Source organism: Belonocnema kinseyi, chromosome 6, assembly GCF_010883055.1.
Source record: "Belonocnema kinseyi isolate 2016_QV_RU_SX_M_011 chromosome 6, B_treatae_v1, whole genome shotgun sequence".
NCBI lineage: Eukaryota > Metazoa > Arthropoda > Insecta > Hymenoptera > Cynipidae > Belonocnema > Belonocnema kinseyi.
Genome location: NC_046662.1, coordinates 16693019 through 16711739, shown reverse-complemented (window position 1 = coordinate 16711739; position 18721 = coordinate 16693019). Strand labels below are relative to the sequence as shown.

At 27.5% G+C, this 18721-nt stretch overlaps 1 protein-coding gene across 3 annotated transcripts in view; it reads left to right on the top strand.

Moving 5' to 3' along the window:
* The window catches only part of LOC117174307 (kinase D-interacting substrate of 220 kDa), a 181324-nt gene that overhangs the window by 26265 nt on the left and 136338 nt on the right, over nt 1-18721 (top strand). Inside the window, exon 1 of one of the 3 annotated variants that reach the window (XM_033363290.1) lies at nt 4240-4500. The exons of the other annotated variants lie outside the window; for them this stretch is intronic. Coding sequence (XP_033219181.1) covers nt 4288-4500 — 213 coding nt within the window. The 5' untranslated portion in view covers nt 4240-4287. Of the gene's footprint in view, nt 1-4239; nt 4501-18721 lie in introns of those variants that run through there. 3 annotated transcript variants of the gene reach the window in all.

Sequence of the window (18721 nt, the reverse complement as noted above, 5' to 3'; positions counted from 1 at the left end):
TCTGTTGAAAGGTACCAGGTGCGATATGCATATAAAATACCTTGTTCAAATAACTATTTTTGTTTACCTAAGAATTTGATCATTTCTCTTGAGACATCTAAACTTGCCCTGAATTCCTCAAATCTTTGACGAAAATATTAGTTCGATCTTTTTCCAGATCAAATATCAAAAAGAAATATTTTTAAATGATAGCAGACTACACTTTTTCGCCTATTCTCCCTTGCCCCCCTCCTCCTCCCACCCATTAAAAAAAATTTTTGCTTTCCATTTTTTTCAAGAAACTTCCCCTTTCCACTTTTTATTTTTTTTCCCGATTAAATGCGAACGGAGTAACTCGAACCCAATAAGAAAATCAAACTATAACGGGTTTCGGTCGAAAGTTCATTCTTAGGTTAAAAATGAACTTTTTTTTGTCAAAAAATCATCTTTTTCTGCTTCAGAATAAACGTTTTTTTACCAATTTTGATTTTTGTAGCCTTAAAATTCGATTCTTTTGTTGAAAATTTATCTCTTTTGTTAAAGTTCAACGGTTTTTTATTTGATATTAAAATATATATTTTAGCTACAATGTCAACTATTGTATTTTTTCTTGATAATTCATATTCTGTCATTGAAAATTAATTTTTTTCCTCAAAAATTCAATTATTTATATTGCTGAAAATTCCTATCTTAGCAGAAAATATTTTTGAGATGAGAATTCAAATATTTTTTTCAAAATTCATCGTTTCTGGTTGAATTAAACTGTTTTTAATTTTAAATTAAAATTACTTTCGCGAATCACTTTTTATACAAATATAATCTTTGTTAGTTTAAAATGCAACTGTTTTATTTTAAATAATCTGATTCGATTGAGTATTCCACTACTTTCTTGAACATTCGTCCTTTTTGGTCAAAAGCCCACTTTTTTATAGTAAATTCAACTATTTTTTTAAAAAGTTATGTTTTTTCCATGAAAATTAAACTATTTAGTTCCAAATGCAACCATTTATGGTTGAAGTTTAATTTCTTTTGTCCAAAAATTCGACCATTTTATTAAAAATTCACATTTGTAGTATGAAACCATTGAACTATTTTGTTGAAAATTGGTCTCTTTTGCTTGAAAGTTCAAATATTTTATTGAAAATTCATCTTTTTAGTTCAAAATAAAATCTTGTTGAAAATTTTTTGCTTTTTATTGTGAAAAATGATCAATTTTTCAACAATGTTTTGTTACAAATTTGTATTTTTTGGTTGAATTCAAAGATTATATTTTAGTTGAGGATTTATTTTTTGGTAAAAAGTTTAAATAATGGGTTGAAATGTCATCTTTTAGGTGGCAAATTAATCTCATTAGTGAAAAATGGATCTTTTTGGTTGAAGATTGATCTATTTTAATGAAAATTCTTTTTTTTTTATGAGAATTTCTTTTTGGAACTGAAAATGTAACTCTTCTTTTGCGTTTGAATATCTATCTTTCTCAATTGAAAATACATGTATTTAATAGAAAATTTATATTTTTGTTAGAAAAGTCATATTTTTATTTGCAAAAACTGGCTCCAAAGTTTGCCTATTTTTTGGACCTCCCTAGCGACCTGGTGAAAAAATACAACTTATCAATGAAAAAAATCCGTGATTTTACTTTTATAAGGTTTATTTTATAGAAAAAATACAATGAAAAATGATTTTATAAATAGTGGTTATTCCTCTTTTTTTATTTTGTTGGTGAAACAAAAAGCGATGCTCATTTTGGTTTTTAATTACGAGTAATGTGATACTTTTAACATATTTTTTTATTTTTTCACCAGGTCGCTAGCGAGGTCCAGAAAGTAGGCGAAAAACAGCCTATTTTAGCGTCATTCTTTATCTTTTTATTTGAAAATTCATACTTTTGGATGAAAATTTGATTATTTTGTTGAAAATTCATGTTTTTTGGTTAATGAATAATTTTTCACTGAAACCGTTTCTTTTCTAGTTAAAAATTAGATTATTTAGTTAAAAATTCATTAATTTTGTTGAAAAATCGGATTTTTTTATTGAAATATCATGTTGTTTGTTGAGAATTAAATTTTTTGGTTGAAAATTCAACTACTTGCTTGAAAGTTGAACTACTTGGTTAAAAATTAATTCTTTTTGTTGAAAATTCCTAATTTCAGGTGATAATTATTCCTTCTGGTTGAATATTTAACAATTTTATCGAAACTTCATGTTTTTTGATTGAGAAATCATTTTTTTTACTGAAAATTGATTTTTTAGAGTTGAAAATTGAACTATTTGGTTGAAAGTTGACCTACTTGGTTGAAAATTTAACAGTTTTGCTGAAAAGTCATGTTTTTTGGTTAAGAAATAATATTTTAAACTGAAAAATGATTTTGTCTACTTTAAAATTTAACTATGTGGTTAAAAGTGTAACTATTTTTTTGAAAATCCATGTATTTTGTTAAATACTCGTCCTTCTTCGTAGAAAATTAATCTTCTTGGCAGAAGATTCAACTATTTGTTTAAAATGTATGCATTTTATTGAACATCTTTTATGGTAGAATATTAATCTTCATGGCAAAAATTCAACGGTTTGGTTAAAAAAATGTGTAATTTGTTGAACACTCGTCTTTTTTTATAGAAAATTAAACATTTTAGTTGAAAATTCCTCTCTTTTGTTGAAAATGTAACTATTTTGTTGAAAATTGTTGTTTTTTTGTCGTGGAAATATCATTTTGGTTGTTCAGAATTCCATTTTTTTGGTTGAAAATTCAATTACTTGCTTGAAAGTTGAACTACTTGGTGAAAAATTAATTATTTTTGTTGAAAATCGCTATTTTCAGGTGAAAATTAATCTTTCTGGTTGAATATTTAACAATGTTTTGAAACTTCATGTTTTTTGGTTGAGAAATCATTTTTTCACTAAAAATTGATTTTGTCGAGTTGAAAATTTTACTATTTGGTTAAATTTGACTTACTTGGTTTTGAAAATTTAACAGTTTTGCTGAAAATTCATGTTTTTTGGTTGAGAAATAATATTTTGAACTGAAAATTGATTTTGTCTAGTTGAAAATTTAACTATCTGGTTAAAAGTGTAACTAAATTGTGGGAAATCCATGTATGTTTGGTTAAAAATGTATGTAATTTGTTGAAAACTCGTCTTTCTTATAGAAAATGAATCATTTTAGTTAAAAATTCATCTCTTTTGTTGAAAATTTTGTTCAAAATTGGTGTGTTTTCCTAAAACCTCTTCTTTCGTGGTAGAAAATTCAGCTATTTGTTGAAACATGTATATATTTTGTTGAAAACTGATCTATAAAGATACCTGGAAAAGACCAGAAAGTGTCAAGGTATTTTCTCAGGATTCAACTAGACACCTTGGGGACCTTAGATATGATAAACATGTAAACAATTTGACATGAATATCAATAAGAAAAGCTTATTTATAGTATTTTTTCATATAAACAATCATAGGTCACAAGAATTGTTGAATCAGAGCTTTATTCACTTTCACTGTACTTGTGACCCGAGGCTATCATGCACCAGAAATTGATAAACTATCCGAGAAGCACTAACTATTCATGAAAGAAGCTGCAAGTGTCATTTAAAGGAAGTACTCGTTGTTCTACTACGTTTACATGAATAATTGTGGTGCACCTTATGTAACGGATTTGAGTGCCAGACACGTAAAATGTCGACGATAAGATATCACGTCAGGATGCCATCAGTGTAGTTCGTTATATCTTATCACAAGATGATGGACGACCATCTTGAACAGTGATCTATGTTCTTTATACCCTTTCGTCATCTTTTTCCTTAAAGCGATCAGTAATCGATGGGAATTTCCTCTTTCCACACTGCTCAAAACACTCTTCTTCAAGTTCTTGGCTTCCTCGAGAGTCACTTGAAACCCTCGAATTTCCGTACCAATTTTCCATCGGCGATTTACTGGATCAAGATTAAGGAGAGAAATGTTGTAGGAAAAGAGGGAAAAAAAAGTGAAGGTTTTTTCTACAATTGATCATTTCGAATGATTTATGTCTCAGTGGTCAAGGCTATAATGTTCAAAGTGAATTGTGATTTGAATTTAAATATCGGTTTTACATTCTGGAAGAAAAAGAGTCGTCATTCAGGAAAGGAACTTTGCATTTACTTATCGTTGAGTAAATGCCGCAAATAATTGTCTTGGATCAGAATAAAGAATTTTCGAGTGACTGTTAACATGGAACTTTGCGATTTTATTGGGATTCGATCTTCATTGATCAAAAGTGAAATAGTGATTTTGGAAATTACTCTACTTTCTTTTCTGGGAAGTGTTAAAAGTGCAGGATTATGAGAGTGAGTCCAGATTTTGACCTGCTTATGCCAGGATATTTCAGAAAAAGCAATGAAAACATTGATGAAAACTCGTCTTTACTCTTTTCTGTGGGTGACAGTCGATCGAGTTTGTCTCTGTCGTCTTGTTCGAGTAACAAGAGCAATCAATCTTACGGATCTTTTCTCTCGATTCAAGGTCTAAAATCTTTCTGGACTCGACGGAAAAAGGTACCTAAATTTTCCAAAATTCAACAAAACTTGCAAAAGAGGATTTAGTCTTTTTTTCCTTAAATTGAACTTTCCAGGGAAATTTTGTAATGCAGGTGTCGACATTTTTATTTGCTAAGCTCACATATCAATATTTGTAATTCTGACAGAAATCTCTGCTCTGACGTCAATCACTTCCTGATAATTCTATCATTTGGAATCGCTACACATATTTCCTTAAACTTATCTTTTGCATACTTTGGATTTGAGGGATGAATCATTTAATTAAATTTAGAAAAATCAATTTTATGGAAATTAAATTTCCCAAAAAGTAAATTTTGTGTCATGTTTTTTAAAAAGATGAACTTCTTCAATTAGACTCTTTTTTAAAGAATTCCTCTTTTTTCGCTTAAATTTTAACTGAATTATTCGAACCCAATAAGGTTGATGCTTTGGAAGTTAATTCTTTTTAATTAAAAAGTCTATTAAATTTTTAGTTCAGAATCATTCTCTCTTGATCATAAAATCTACTATTTGGTTAAACATTTTAGTCTTTCTGAATAGAAAACTCGTCCTTTTGAACTGAAAATTCATCTTTTGCTTAACATTAATTTTCTTCAGTTTAAAGTAAAGTTTCTTTCATTGAAAAGTCTACTATTATATTTTTTGTTCGGAAATCACATCCCTTTGTTATAAATTTAATTATATTGTTGAAAATTGAACTATTTTGTGCAAAAGTAAAAAATGTATTTTTTGGATAGAAAATTCATCTCTTCGGTTGAGATTTAACTTTTTTTTGAAAATTAATATGTTTAGGTTGAAAATTCAATTTTTTGTAGAAAAGTCGCGATTTTGTTTTGAAAATTTCACAGTTTAGTTGAAATTATTTTCTTTTCGGTTCTTGGTTAAACTAATTTGTTAAAAATTTATTTCTTTATTGAAGATTCATCTCTTTTATTCAAAGTTAACCTAATTTGTTAAAGATTCGTTTTTCAATATTGAAAATTATTTTTGTAATTGAAAATTTAACTATTCCAATTTTTGTACTATCACCTTTTTGATTGAACATACTTTTTTTCGTTTTTTTCTCACAAAATTTATTTCGTTAATTTTGGTAGAGAATTCAGCTTTTTGGTTGAAAGTTTATTTGTTTGATTAAAAATGACGCTTTTTGGTTTAAAAAATAATCTGTTTTGATTTAGGATTCATTATTTTAGTTGATAATTTATTTCTTTATGTAAAAGCTTAACGTTTTTATTGAAAATTCTTATTTTTTGGTTAAGAAATCTTTTTTTTTTTTAACTGAAAATCGATCTTTTCTAGTTGAAAATTGATCTATTTGGTTTTAAATGACTGTGTTTTGTTGCGCTAGCATTTTTTTTGACCGAGTTGTCAAGCTTCAAAGGCAAGTGCCTATAGTTCTCTGGCCGATAGTAGTGTACACCATATTAAAAGAACTTAGATTACAAAGTATTTCCAGTAATGAAAAAGATTTCAGAACGATTCCGAACGATTTAAAAAAAAAAATATTTTGAATATGTTAGAATACCTTTACAAAGAGTAAAAATATATACAAATGGTTATAAATATACCACACATTACATATTTCAAAAAGATAAAGAAAATGTTACAATAATTTAAAACATTTCACAACGATTGAAAATATTAAAATGATTTGCAAAGAATAAAAATATTGGAAAAGATTCAAGAAATATTTCATTTATAGAAAACTATTTTCAACATTCCAAGAGAATAATAAAATTTCATTGTCATTTCAGAAAGATTGTAAATATTTTGAAATGATATGCAAAGATTTAAATTATTTTAAAAATATTTGAAAGGATTTCAAACTATTTCAGAGATTTTAAACCTTGCAAAAGATTCGAGAAAATTTTTTTTTAAATGTTAAAAAGAATTTAAATATTTGAGATTTAAAATGTTTCAGAAAGATGAAAGCAATTTCGCAATGAATTAAAATATTAATCATTTGGGCTCATGACAATCACAATAAAAGAATAGTTAATGAAAGAGGGTTGTTTGCGCGAAAAATTATTCATCTTAATCTAACCTCAAAACTATTTCGAGACCACGATTCATTGATAAGACTTTAATTTTTAACTTTAACTTTTTAACTTTAAGTTTTAATTCTACGGCTTTTAATATTTTCAATCGGAAAGCACTTATAATTATCACGTTTTCTGAATAGTTATAAAATATAAAGGTTGGAAACAATATTATGTAACATGCTTTCAATTTGAATACATTTTTCAAATTTGTACACTATATTCAACTATTGTTAATATTAACTAAGTAAATTATTTAAACTTTTATTGTTACGTAACCTGGACAATTTATTAATGAAGTATTTTCGAAAATAATAATTTGACATGAGCACAAGTTCCCCTATTATCTATTTTCACTGCCTGTCACAAGATTTAAATTTAATCAACAAGGATTAATTGTACACGCCGCGCGACATACCGCCACAAATTGAAATTAACTCTACCATTTAAAGCAACTAACATCCCATCTATCTTCTCTTTTTCTACAGGCCAAAAATATTGAGCGTTATTCAACTGTTTTAGTTCAAATGGGCTTTAGTTCAATTCAGGCCCTATCAACTCAATGGTAGAAATATGAAGAAGCACAGCGCTAACAGTTGGCCGCAACTTGAACTAAAAGTATCAATGTGTGACGTATGTGTGCCATATATAAATTGCATATATGTGGAAAATGTTAAAATTGAATATATTTATCAATAAATTGGATAAACAAAGTGAGAAAGATATGTAAAGATATATATAATATATCTTTATACATTTTTCATTTTATCTATTCATTTTATTGATCATTATATTCAATTTTAAGATTCAAAACATATTTAAAATTCATATAATAGCACACACGTAAAATAATTGAATGTAATTGTATTAAAATTAGCATCAACATCACGGGCTATCTCAGCCGGAGCATCACCAGAAAGATCATTCAGCTCTTTTTCAGGCAACGGCATGCAAGGCACTATTTTTGTTTTGAACAAATTTCGTGGACCGTGTAAATAATCCTTCGCTCGAAAACGCAGAAAGCATACTCGATAACTGCTTTCGTGGACTTTTCTGTAGGTTATTTTCGTCAAGAGAGGATTTGACACCGCTTTTAATCACAACATACTCGGCTTTAAATCCTTCGGAAATTGGCGATGCTTCACGTGAGGCGACGATTGACACCCGGGAGCAACACACCTCCGTTTGTTTAACTTTATAGTAATCGGATTCATTTTTTTAAATAAAATATATACTTTGGCACCGTTTGACACTTTGAATTTTCAAACCTTCAAATTCAATCACCTGTCCCGACACGCAGAGCCAACAGTTGGCCGCAACTTGTACTATGCTTTAAATAATAATCATAATTCTTCATATTCACCCATTGGAGTTGAGAGGGCCTTGTTCAGGTGTGACTTAATTCAAACGAATACCTACAATTACATTACAGGTTGTAATTAAGATATATAAATCGCATTGCGATATGTGCATAATAATTCGATCATATAGTTTGTAGAAGATATTTATTGCTAGATCAGCTAATCATTTTGTATAGTGAATATAAACTTAATTAGATTTTTATAACTTATATTTATTGTTTGAAAAAAAATTAACATTTTATAGTTTTTCAGTTTAAATGATTGAAAGTGTTTTGTATGTATTTCAAATTTAGAATTATATATCCTGATCACATTTCTACCAGGACCAGGTGATAAAATTTCCATTAAAATATCTGAGTAAAATAGTGGTGCCAAAACACATTTTGGGCGAGTTACAAATTTTAAATGACTGTATGGAAATTACAAAAATACAAGTAAAAACCTCTCACCAAGTACTTCAATTTTCAACTACAAAAGATGAATTCTAAATAAAAACCTTTCTAGAAATTCAAATGGGAAACTAGTCTGGTTCCCGACCATTCGACCCCACTTAAAGTCGGGGGATCCGACTAGCCCCCTACCAGTAGCGTCACGGTAGATTAGTCGGGGGCTTGTCAGGTGACCCGACTTATCCTAGCCGGGGCCTGATCGATTACTAATAGGGTTCCTATAATAATACATTCATGTGGAATATTAACCAAACTCCCCAAAATTTGTGGAATATCCCCTAAAAGTTTGTCAAAATACTTACTATTTACGGAAATCTCCATAAACTTTTTTGAAATATTTAAAAGTGCTAAAAATTTACCCAAGATTTAATGGGGAAGATATATATCCTACGCTTAAAAATGCATAAATTTATGTAACTAAAATTTCCCAAAATTTGTGGAATATGAATTTAAAAAAAAACAACTTCAGCTGAAATGCAGCAATGGAAGAGCTTCGCTCTGATGGAACCGCCGTGTTGGTCACGGTACTCTCGACTCCAGGTAATTATGCTTTCTTACGTGTGGACTGCTGTCTTAAACACTTGACGCGTCATTTCTGTTGCGTGAGAGGCGGCACGTCGCGCCCTTGCGGATTTTCTTTAAAGCTACTAGTCCAGAACCGCAAGACTCAAATGAAGGTGGTAGGGAAATCTGAACTGCACCTTGCTTAATAGTTTACTACTAAGATAATGCTCTTCACTGATTAATCAAAAACTTTTTCTCTTTACAATTTCAACTACATGAAAGATTAGACTTTATTTACATATGGCAAACCTTTCAGATCAATTAAAAAATAAGCATCTGTAAAAATTTGGAGACTTATGACTTTCAGCAGACTTTTCACCTACATCTATATGTATCTTATCCAATATGGATTTTCTTAAAATTCCATACAAAGATATTTATAAATGTTCCCAGAAATTCGAAATTTTCTAAAAAATACTAAAGAAAATATTAGGTCTTTTTGAAGATTTTGAGCGTTTTTTTTTATAAAGAGTCGATTTTCGTACAAAACTATTAACTTAAAAATTATTTATTAAGTATATTTGTGCTGAATTTAACATTAATAAATCTTTTCTTCAAAAGACGGTTTAAAATTATTGTTAAATATATTCTTAGTGTTTTAGAATAAAAAAATCATTACGCTTTTTTATATATTACCTCATTTGCTAAGACTTCGCCGAAAACTCAAACATAAGAATAACCTGACCAGAGCCCCACTAGCTCCCAACCCGTGTCTGAAGATTACCCGCACAGAAATTAGTGAACAAAAAGGCCCGACTAGCCCTTGACCAACCACCGACCAGGCCCCGACTGAAATTTTTACAACAAAAAGACCAACTAGTCCCCGATTAGTCCCCGACTGGGTACTTTGTCAAAATTAATAACCCGACTAGCCCCCGATTAGTGCCCGACTTGTAATAGGGCCAAATGGGATTATTTCCACACTATCCAAATAGATGAATTTTCAACGAAAAAAAAAACAAATTTTCATTAAATTACATAAATTTTCCACTTCACCGCTTGAACAATATATGTGATGTTAGCTAAATTTTATTAAAAAGTTTTAATTTTCAATTTAAAAACCCGCATTTTGTACAAAATAGTTTAATTTTCAAACCGAAGATATGAATTATAAAAAAAAGTTAATTGAAAACTAGTCAGATGAATCTCAAATAAAGTAGTTCAATTTGAAGTTAAGGAAATTAATTGTGTACAATAAAAAAACGATCTTTCAAGTTCAATTACCAATCATTAATAAAAAATTCATTTTTAAGAAAGCAATTAAACTAATTTAAAAAGATAACTATTGGATTTAACCAACAAATGCGATTTTTCAATAAAACACTCGATTTTTAAGAAAAAAAAAATTGATTTTCTACTAAAAAAGACGAAGTTCCGACAAAATTGTTGAATTTTAACCCTCAAAACGTGAAAACTCAACAAAAAAGTTAATTTAAAACCAATCAGTTGAGTTTTCAAGTAAATAGTTTAATCTTTAGTTCAAAAAACTACTTTTTAACCTAATAGGAAAAGATTTTTCAACTAAAATTATTAATTAAAAAAAAAAAACGTTTAAGATAGATGTTCAACTTTCAGCCAAGAAGTGAAATTTTGAACCTAGAAAGACGAATTTTTTAACGAAAAATGAAATAGTTTATATTTTAACAAGTAAATATATTTATTTGAAACAACATACATTTAGCTTTACCTGCTGAAGATGAGTTTCGAGCAAAAAAACTTGAATTCTCAACTAACAATAAAACAGATTAGTTTTCAATCGAACAGTTGCTTTTTTAACAACAACAAAATTATTTTCTACGAAAAATACGAATTTTCAACTAAATACCTCAATTTCAACCAAATAGGACATTTTTTACCAAATTGTTGAATTTTCTACAAAAACATTGAAATTCAACCCAAAAATGTGAATTTTCAAAACAAAAAAGAAATAATTTTCACTTTTAATTATTTTTTCTGTCTGGATACAAAATTCATCTATTTGGTTAAAAATTAAACTATTTTTTTGTTTGTTGAAAATTTAATAAATCAGTGGAAAATCCAATGATTTTGGTCAAAAACCATAACATAAAAAAACACAAAAATGTGAATGTTTAACGAGATAGTTAAATTTTCAATAAAAAAATTTCTACTTGAAAAAGAAAAATTGAATCAAAGTGATCAAATTTTAAATTAAAAGGATGAATTTTCAACAAAACAGTTGAATATTCAACCAGAAAGTATGACCTTTTGATAAAGTTATTGCATTTTCAACAAAATAATTTAAATTTAAACCAAATAATGAAAGTTTAAAATAAAATGTATTATTAACCAAAAATTTAATAGTAGACTTGTCAACTAAAAATAAGGAATTAAAAAAATGGTTCGATTTTCTTTTCGGGGTTTATAAGTTCAGTTCACATTTAAGTGGAATAACGAGAAAATATATAAGGTCTGCCATAATTAAATAGAAATTTTTTAGACTAAATAATAGCAATTTAAATAAACATTGAAGTTTATTTTTAAAACCTGACAAATTTTATGACACTATTTTGACACTATTTTTTCTAAAATTCTGATATCAATCACACTATTGGTTATATCTAAAGTGAGTCGAATTCCTGCCTATTTTGCATTTCTAGAAACAGTCTAATCAAAATCATTAACTTAAGTTTCCATAGTTTTAAATAAATTATATTGTTTTCAAATTATAATTTCTTAGAGTTTTAAAATATTTTTAAAGGGTTTAAAAAGCTGAAACTTAATATTAATTTTAATATAAATTTTAAATTAAATAATTAAAAGGATTGCTTGACATAATTCGTTGCAAAATTTACTTTGGCACGAATTTAGGATCTGCAAACAATTTCAACCATCTTACTCAGTGTGGGGCATCGCACGTCTCGGCCGAATGAAATTCAATGAATGAAACTCACACCTTCTCTTCTGATTCTCTAAATCTGTCTCTCATACTCTGTTCTTTGCTCTTATACTATTCTGCTTTTAAATGTTTTTCACTTCGTGCCAAATTTTCTTAGACCTTCAAAAACAGACACCTATAGCCGGTTAACATTTCTTGAAAAAATGTTTACCTTTTTATGTTATTATATTTTCATCAAAATTAGAAAAACGTATTTTTCAGAGTGGCTACTTGGCCGAGAAACCGGGAAATGGCCCAGAATTTAATTAAAAAACCAAGAATTTATATCTGATCGATTTTGTACATTTTTAAGTAGATCTATACTTTATCATTTTCTCAATTAAAAAAAGGGATTTATTTCTTTGGTTCAAAAATGAGCTATTTTTTGAAAATGTTTTTTTTCTTTGAATGGAAAGGAATTTTTTCTCCGAAAATTTAACTATTTTGTTGAAAAATTGTTTCTTTGTAGGTTGAATTTTTTTCAACTGAAAATTAATTTGTTTAGCTGAAAGTTTAACTATTCAATATTTGGTTAAAAAATGATATTTTTTAATTGAAAAATCGTATTTTTTGGTAGAAATTAATCTTCTTCATTACAAATTTATCTTTTTGTTTAAAAATTCAATTATTCTAGCTAAAAACTCCTCTTTTTTGTTGAAAATTCATATCTGTCTTGTTTAAAATTAAACTATTCCAGTTACAGATTGACAACTTTATTTGAAAATTCATCACTTTCTCTGAAAATGTAACTTTTTTAAATTTAGTTTTTTTTGTGAAAAATAATGTCTGAATTAAAAAATTGACTTATTCCAATTGAATAGCTCATATTTAACTTAAAATTTAATTATTTAAGTTTTGGCTGAAAATTTATTTTCTTTAGTAAAAATTAATTTTTTTAGATTCATCATTTTAGTCGAAAATTCATCAGTTAGTTTCAAAATTAAACCTGTTCGTTGAAAGTTCGTTTTTTTGTTGTTGAAAGATGCTTATTTAAGTTGAATGTGTTTTTGAGCAAATATGAATATTTTAATTTTAGTTGACCGCCAAAATTGAAAAACTTGACCGGAAAAAGCTGGGAAATGACTGCGAATTTGAAATCATCCGCCGATTCGCCACCCTGATTTCAGCCCTCAAACTCTTTTCCTTATTCCCCCTTTTTTAAAGAAAAACCTTGGTTGGAAATTCATTTTTTTATTTATATTTTTCCTTTAATTGAAAAGTTCACTGTTACATTTTTGGTACAGGATGTGGTGTAAGAATTTAATTTTTTTTTTTGAAAACACGACTATTTTGTTAAAAACTAAAAACTCACCTTTTTGTAGCAAATTCAGTTAGCTGATAAAAAGTTGAACTACTTAAAAAAAAGTATTGTATTGGTTTAAGATTGAACTATTTTTTGGAAGATTCGTTTTTTTATGGTTGAAAATTAATTACTTTATTAAAAAATTTAAATAATTCATTTTTTGTTGAGAATTGATCGCTTTTAGTTGATACTTTAACTATTCGGTTGGAAATGACCTTTTTTGTTGAAAATTCATATTTTCAGGTTGGAAATTAAACTTTTTTGTGGAAAATTCGTATGTTTGGCTTGAAAATTCGACTCTTTTGTTCGAAATTCGTCCTTTTGAATTAAATATTCATTGAATAAAAATTCTATTATTTGGTTGAAAATTAATTTTTTTATCTGGAAATCTAATTAATCCATTTTTGGTAGAAAAAAATTGATCATTTTCAGTTGAAAATTAAAAATTTTTTTTTTTTTAATTTCGCCTATTTTGGTTGAATTCGGTTTTTTTCAAAATTATAATCTTTTTTTAATTGAAAATTCAACTACTTGGCTGAAAGTTAAGCTGCTTTGTTAAAAATTAATTTCCGTTTGAAAATTCATTGCCTTAGTTGAAATTAAATTTTTTTTGTCTGTAAATTTGACTCTTCCAATTTTGGTTAAAAGTAATCTTTTTTTATTTGAAAATTCATTAATTTGTTTAAAAATTCATCTCTTTGTATAAAATTCAATTATTAGGTTGAAAATGTAACTTTTTTGTTTAACATTTCTCTTCTTTGGTATAAGATTCATAAATTTGGTTGAAAATTAACTTTCACGTTAAAAATTCATATTTTCCTGTGGAAAAATCAACTGTTTTTTTGTTGTTGAAAATTCGTCTTTTGGGGTTAAAAATTATATTTAAAAAAATTAATAAAATTCAACCATTTGGTTAAAAATTAACTTTTTAGTTGAAAATCCAACTCCTTGGTTATAAATAATCTGCATGTTTAAGGATTTAATTATTTTGTTGAAAATTAAATTATTTCGTTGAAAATTCCACGATCTTGTTAAAAATTCATATTGTGTCACAAATTGGACTGCTTTGTTAAGGGGTTTAAAAGTCAACTGTTTTCTAAAAAATTCGACTTTTCAGCTTGGAAACTTTACGCTTTCATTGAAAATTCATCTCTTTTTGTAGAAAATTAATATGCTCCAGTTGAAAATTTAACTATTTTCTTGAAAATGTAATATACGCAGTATTTAAACGCGAGAGAATTAAATATTAAAATTAAATTAAATCTTAAAATTAATTTAAATTAAAATATTTTCAAATTGTCAAAAAATATTTTAAATTAAAAACTTCTACAATTTTAAATATGCAAAAAAATATAAAATCAGACTAATGACCTTTCCATATGTAAATTTAAATGCCAACTTCCAACGTAATGACTGATCGTAAGCAGGAAATTCGACTTTATACTCATCAAATTTATCTTCACCAATAATTATGATAATAAGTAATCTTTTGATTACTTAATGACGTTTCACATGGAACTACGTCAATATTAAACGGGATTCATAATTCATATCATGAAAGAAAATCAACAAAAAAAAGAAACATTATCTGTGTTATAAAACTCATTCAATATTTATTTATTATAATCGCAATCAGCAATGAGGAATATTCGTATCGTATTTTCTATCGTAATTGATATATTCCTGATAATGTTTATTTGCACATACAGAAGCGTTTACCAGATTCCTTTTCAAACAAGATCAAGGTTGCTCAGAATTTATTTTTCACCTCCGAATTTGTCTTCATTTTTGTTTGTATTATTCTCAATCTTTACATGTGTAATGTTCTGAAAAAATGTGAGCAAATCAATTGTGAAATAAATTCAGCGACACGAGGGTTGGAGGAAAAGATGCCAAAATACTTGAGCCAAAAAAACTTTTTGATAAATGTTGTGTTTGCGATTTTATAAAGGAGAGGATCATAAATTTAGGACTTTATAATGGAGACTGAAATTTAAAATGCTTTCAAATATTTTTAGAGTCATTCAACTTTGGATTCTTGTAAATTGGAAAGTTTTTGATACATCTCCTATTTTTAATTTCAAGTCATTCAACTTTAGACTCTTACACGTTTAACTTTAATATATAAAAAGTAAAATTCTTTCTATGATTATCATATCGATTGGAAAATCTATCCAAATGGCCTTTTTTCGAAAATTTACCTGTTTTGGTTGAAAATTGAACTGTTTTGTTGAAAATTTAACTGCTTTGTTGAAAATTAAATTTTTTTATGGAAAAGTCCACTATGTGGACTATCCTTTCTGGTCCAAAATGCAACTGTTTTGTCAAAGACTCACATTTTAGATTGATAATTGATCTTTTTTGTTGGAATAGTCATATTTTTTGGCTTGCAATTTTTTCAAAAACAGTGTTATTGTACTCTCAGTGTTTTTGGCTGATTGAAAATCTTAGTACTTTATTTTTGGTTGAGAATTCGGCTTTTTTGTTAAAAATTCGTGACTGATGTTTTTTGGTCGAATATTCATCTTTCTTGTCTAAAAATGAAATTTTGTTTTGAAAATTCAACTTTCGGGTTCTTGATTCGTTTCTTTTTTCTTTTAACCCTCAAAGTGCATACATGGTAAAAATCACGGTAAAGTGCATCGTGGGTGTTTATCACCCCAGCGTATTTAATCATGTATTGTTTAACCTCTATTGAATATTTTGTTACAGTAAAATTATCCGATATAGTTGAAGGTATCTTTTATAAGGTAGAGTTGATTTTGTAGCCTTTTATTTATTTTAAGTTTGTTAAAAATAAGTATTGAAAAAAGTGAAAAAATGGGTTTTTTTACTTGCAAATTCATAAATCACGCAATTTTAATTATTTTAACCTAAAAATGTATGGCTATGCTTCTGAAATAGTGTGCTTTCCTAAAAAAAATTGCAACATGGGTGCTTTCAAAAAAGATATTTATTTGCACAGTTGAAACAGTCAATTTTATGATAAAATGGTGAATCAGATTTTTTGCTTTTAAATCGATTTATTATTATAAAAATTGAGGAACATTGACATGCAATACTATAAAAATATAAGAAATTAAAAAAGAGACATATATGACTCCCGCGCTCCTGTAAGTTATAAGCCATCTAAAAAAGAAAAAAAGTATAAAATAATAAAAAAAAACTAGTTCACTTCATATGATATACTTGCGTTAGAAAGTAAACAAAAATCAATAAAATTTGCAACAACAAAAATGTGCTCCAGACTTACTTTTTCACTCATGAAGTACACACTGGGTGTAAGACACCCCACGCTTTTTTTACCTTCACTTTAGTGAAGTACCTTCACTTTAGTTAGTGTTTTCAAGTAAAGCTAGATGGCGACACTTACTCAATTTTTTCGAATTATGTATGGTTTATAAGAGTTTGAAAATCTCTTAGGGTCTCTGACACCCGCAAAGCTCTTTAAGGGTTAAAAAAATACCATCTTTCTCAGTTTAAATGAAATCGTTGAAAATTCAACTTTCCGTATTTTTTGCCCTGAAAATTTGTCAAATGATATTATTGTACTCTTCGTCGTCTTGGATTGGTTGAAAAGTCTAGTTTTTGATTGAGAATTCATCTTTTTGGTTAAAAATTCGTGATTGATATTTTTTGGTAGAATAGTTATCTTTCTTGTCTAAAAATTAAATTTTTTTTGAAAATTCAACTTTTCGGATTTGAAAAAAATACTCTTCTTGGTTGGTTGCGAAGTCTGCCATCAGAGTTTTTGTTGAAAATTCGTCTTCTTTTTTTAAATTCTTGATTCATTTTTTGTTTAGAATAGTCATCTTTCTTGACGAAAAACGGACTTTTTGGTTAAAAATTCAACTTTTCGTATTTTTTGGCTTAAAAATTTGTCGAACAGTGTAATTGTACTTTTAGTCGTCTTGTATTGGTTTAAAACTCTAGTATTTTAGTTTTGGTTGAGAATTCGTCTTTTTGGTTAAAAATTCGTGATTTATCTCTTTTTTTGGTAGAATAGCCATCTTTCTTGACTAAAAATTAAATTTTTTCTTTAAAATTTAAGTCACTCCTAAAAAATGCTTAAGTTTTGGCTGGAAATTTTTTAATATAGTTTTATTGTACTATTAAGTCTTATTGATTGGTTGAAATGTCTACGATTATATTTACATTCTCATCTAATGAGAAGGTATTGGTTTTATGTAAAATTTCACTTTGTCGGTTTTCATCAAATCTTCACGTTTTGAGACCCACTGAGTCAGAGAAAACGATTTTTACGAAGGTGTTTGTCTGTCTGTCTGTAGTCTGTATTCTGTAGGCACGATAACTTTCGAAAAATTGATCAGATTGGATTCTGCTTCGCACACTTTTTTAGGACCTAAAAACAAAGAACAAGTTCGTGAAACAGCTATTTTGAATCAAAATTCAAAAAGTGAGCACGTTTTCAATATTTTCAAGACCACATTTTTTCAAGATTTAAAAATTCGATGAACGGTTATTCATAGTACTCAGAATCCCAAACAATTTACCCTTATGACTCTTTTCTATAAAAAAAATCATTAGAGTTAGAGCATTTTCAAAATCCAAAAAAACAAACTAAAATGCACAAAAATCCAAAAAGGCCGTTTTTTGGTCAAACTGTGGAAGATACGAAAAAATTGAATAATCTAAAATTACGCTTTCTAAAAAGATCTACAAATGTTTTAACAATCACTTTTCGATAGGACGCGTAGTTTTTGTTTTTAGTTGTAAAAAATAATATTAAAAATTATAAATTACAAATAAATTAAATTTTTGGACTAACGACATAAGCTATAAAAAAAACTTGTTCATCCAAAAAAAGGCTACAAATTTTTATTATTACTGTTTTATAGGATGCGCAGTTTTTGTTTATTCGTAAATGAATCAAACTAAAAAGATTAATTTTTTGACAAACAACGCAAGCTATGAAAAAAATAAACAGACTTATTCAAGTTTTTCATGAATAATTTTTTAGAGGACACTTAGTTTTTTCTTTAATCGTAATATATAACCTTTAAAATAAAAAAATTTAATTATTTTAATACATTTTTTTAAATAAATATTTTTTGTAAAACAACACAAGGTATGCACTAAACTTAAAAGACAAAAAATGATCACCCAAGAAGATCTATAAATTTGTTATTAATCATTTTTAAATAGGTGATTTTCTTTTAATCGTAAAAATAAGATTGAAAATAAAAAAATTAAATTTTTAGAATAAATTTTTGGAAAAAGGGCACGAAAGACGAAACAATTTTTTTTTTAAGTTTCCTTAACCAAAAATATCTAGAAGTTTGTCATAAAATCTGATTGAAAAATATATGTATCAAACAAAAATCTGCCCCCTTTGCGGACACGTTCTTATAGCGCTCTGTGTGCGTGGCTAGCAAGTTTGAACGCGCCTTTGGCGCGCGATTATTGATTCTCGCGCTTCACGCTTGATGATGCATTCACCTCGCGATACACGCTCAGTCTGTGTGTTTATCCTACATTTGTGTGCAATTTTTTAAAAATTAAAGGTCAAAACATCGATAACTTCTATTTGGTGATTGAGAATCCTCTTTTGTCAAACCTCCTTCAGCTTTAACGAACACATTCTC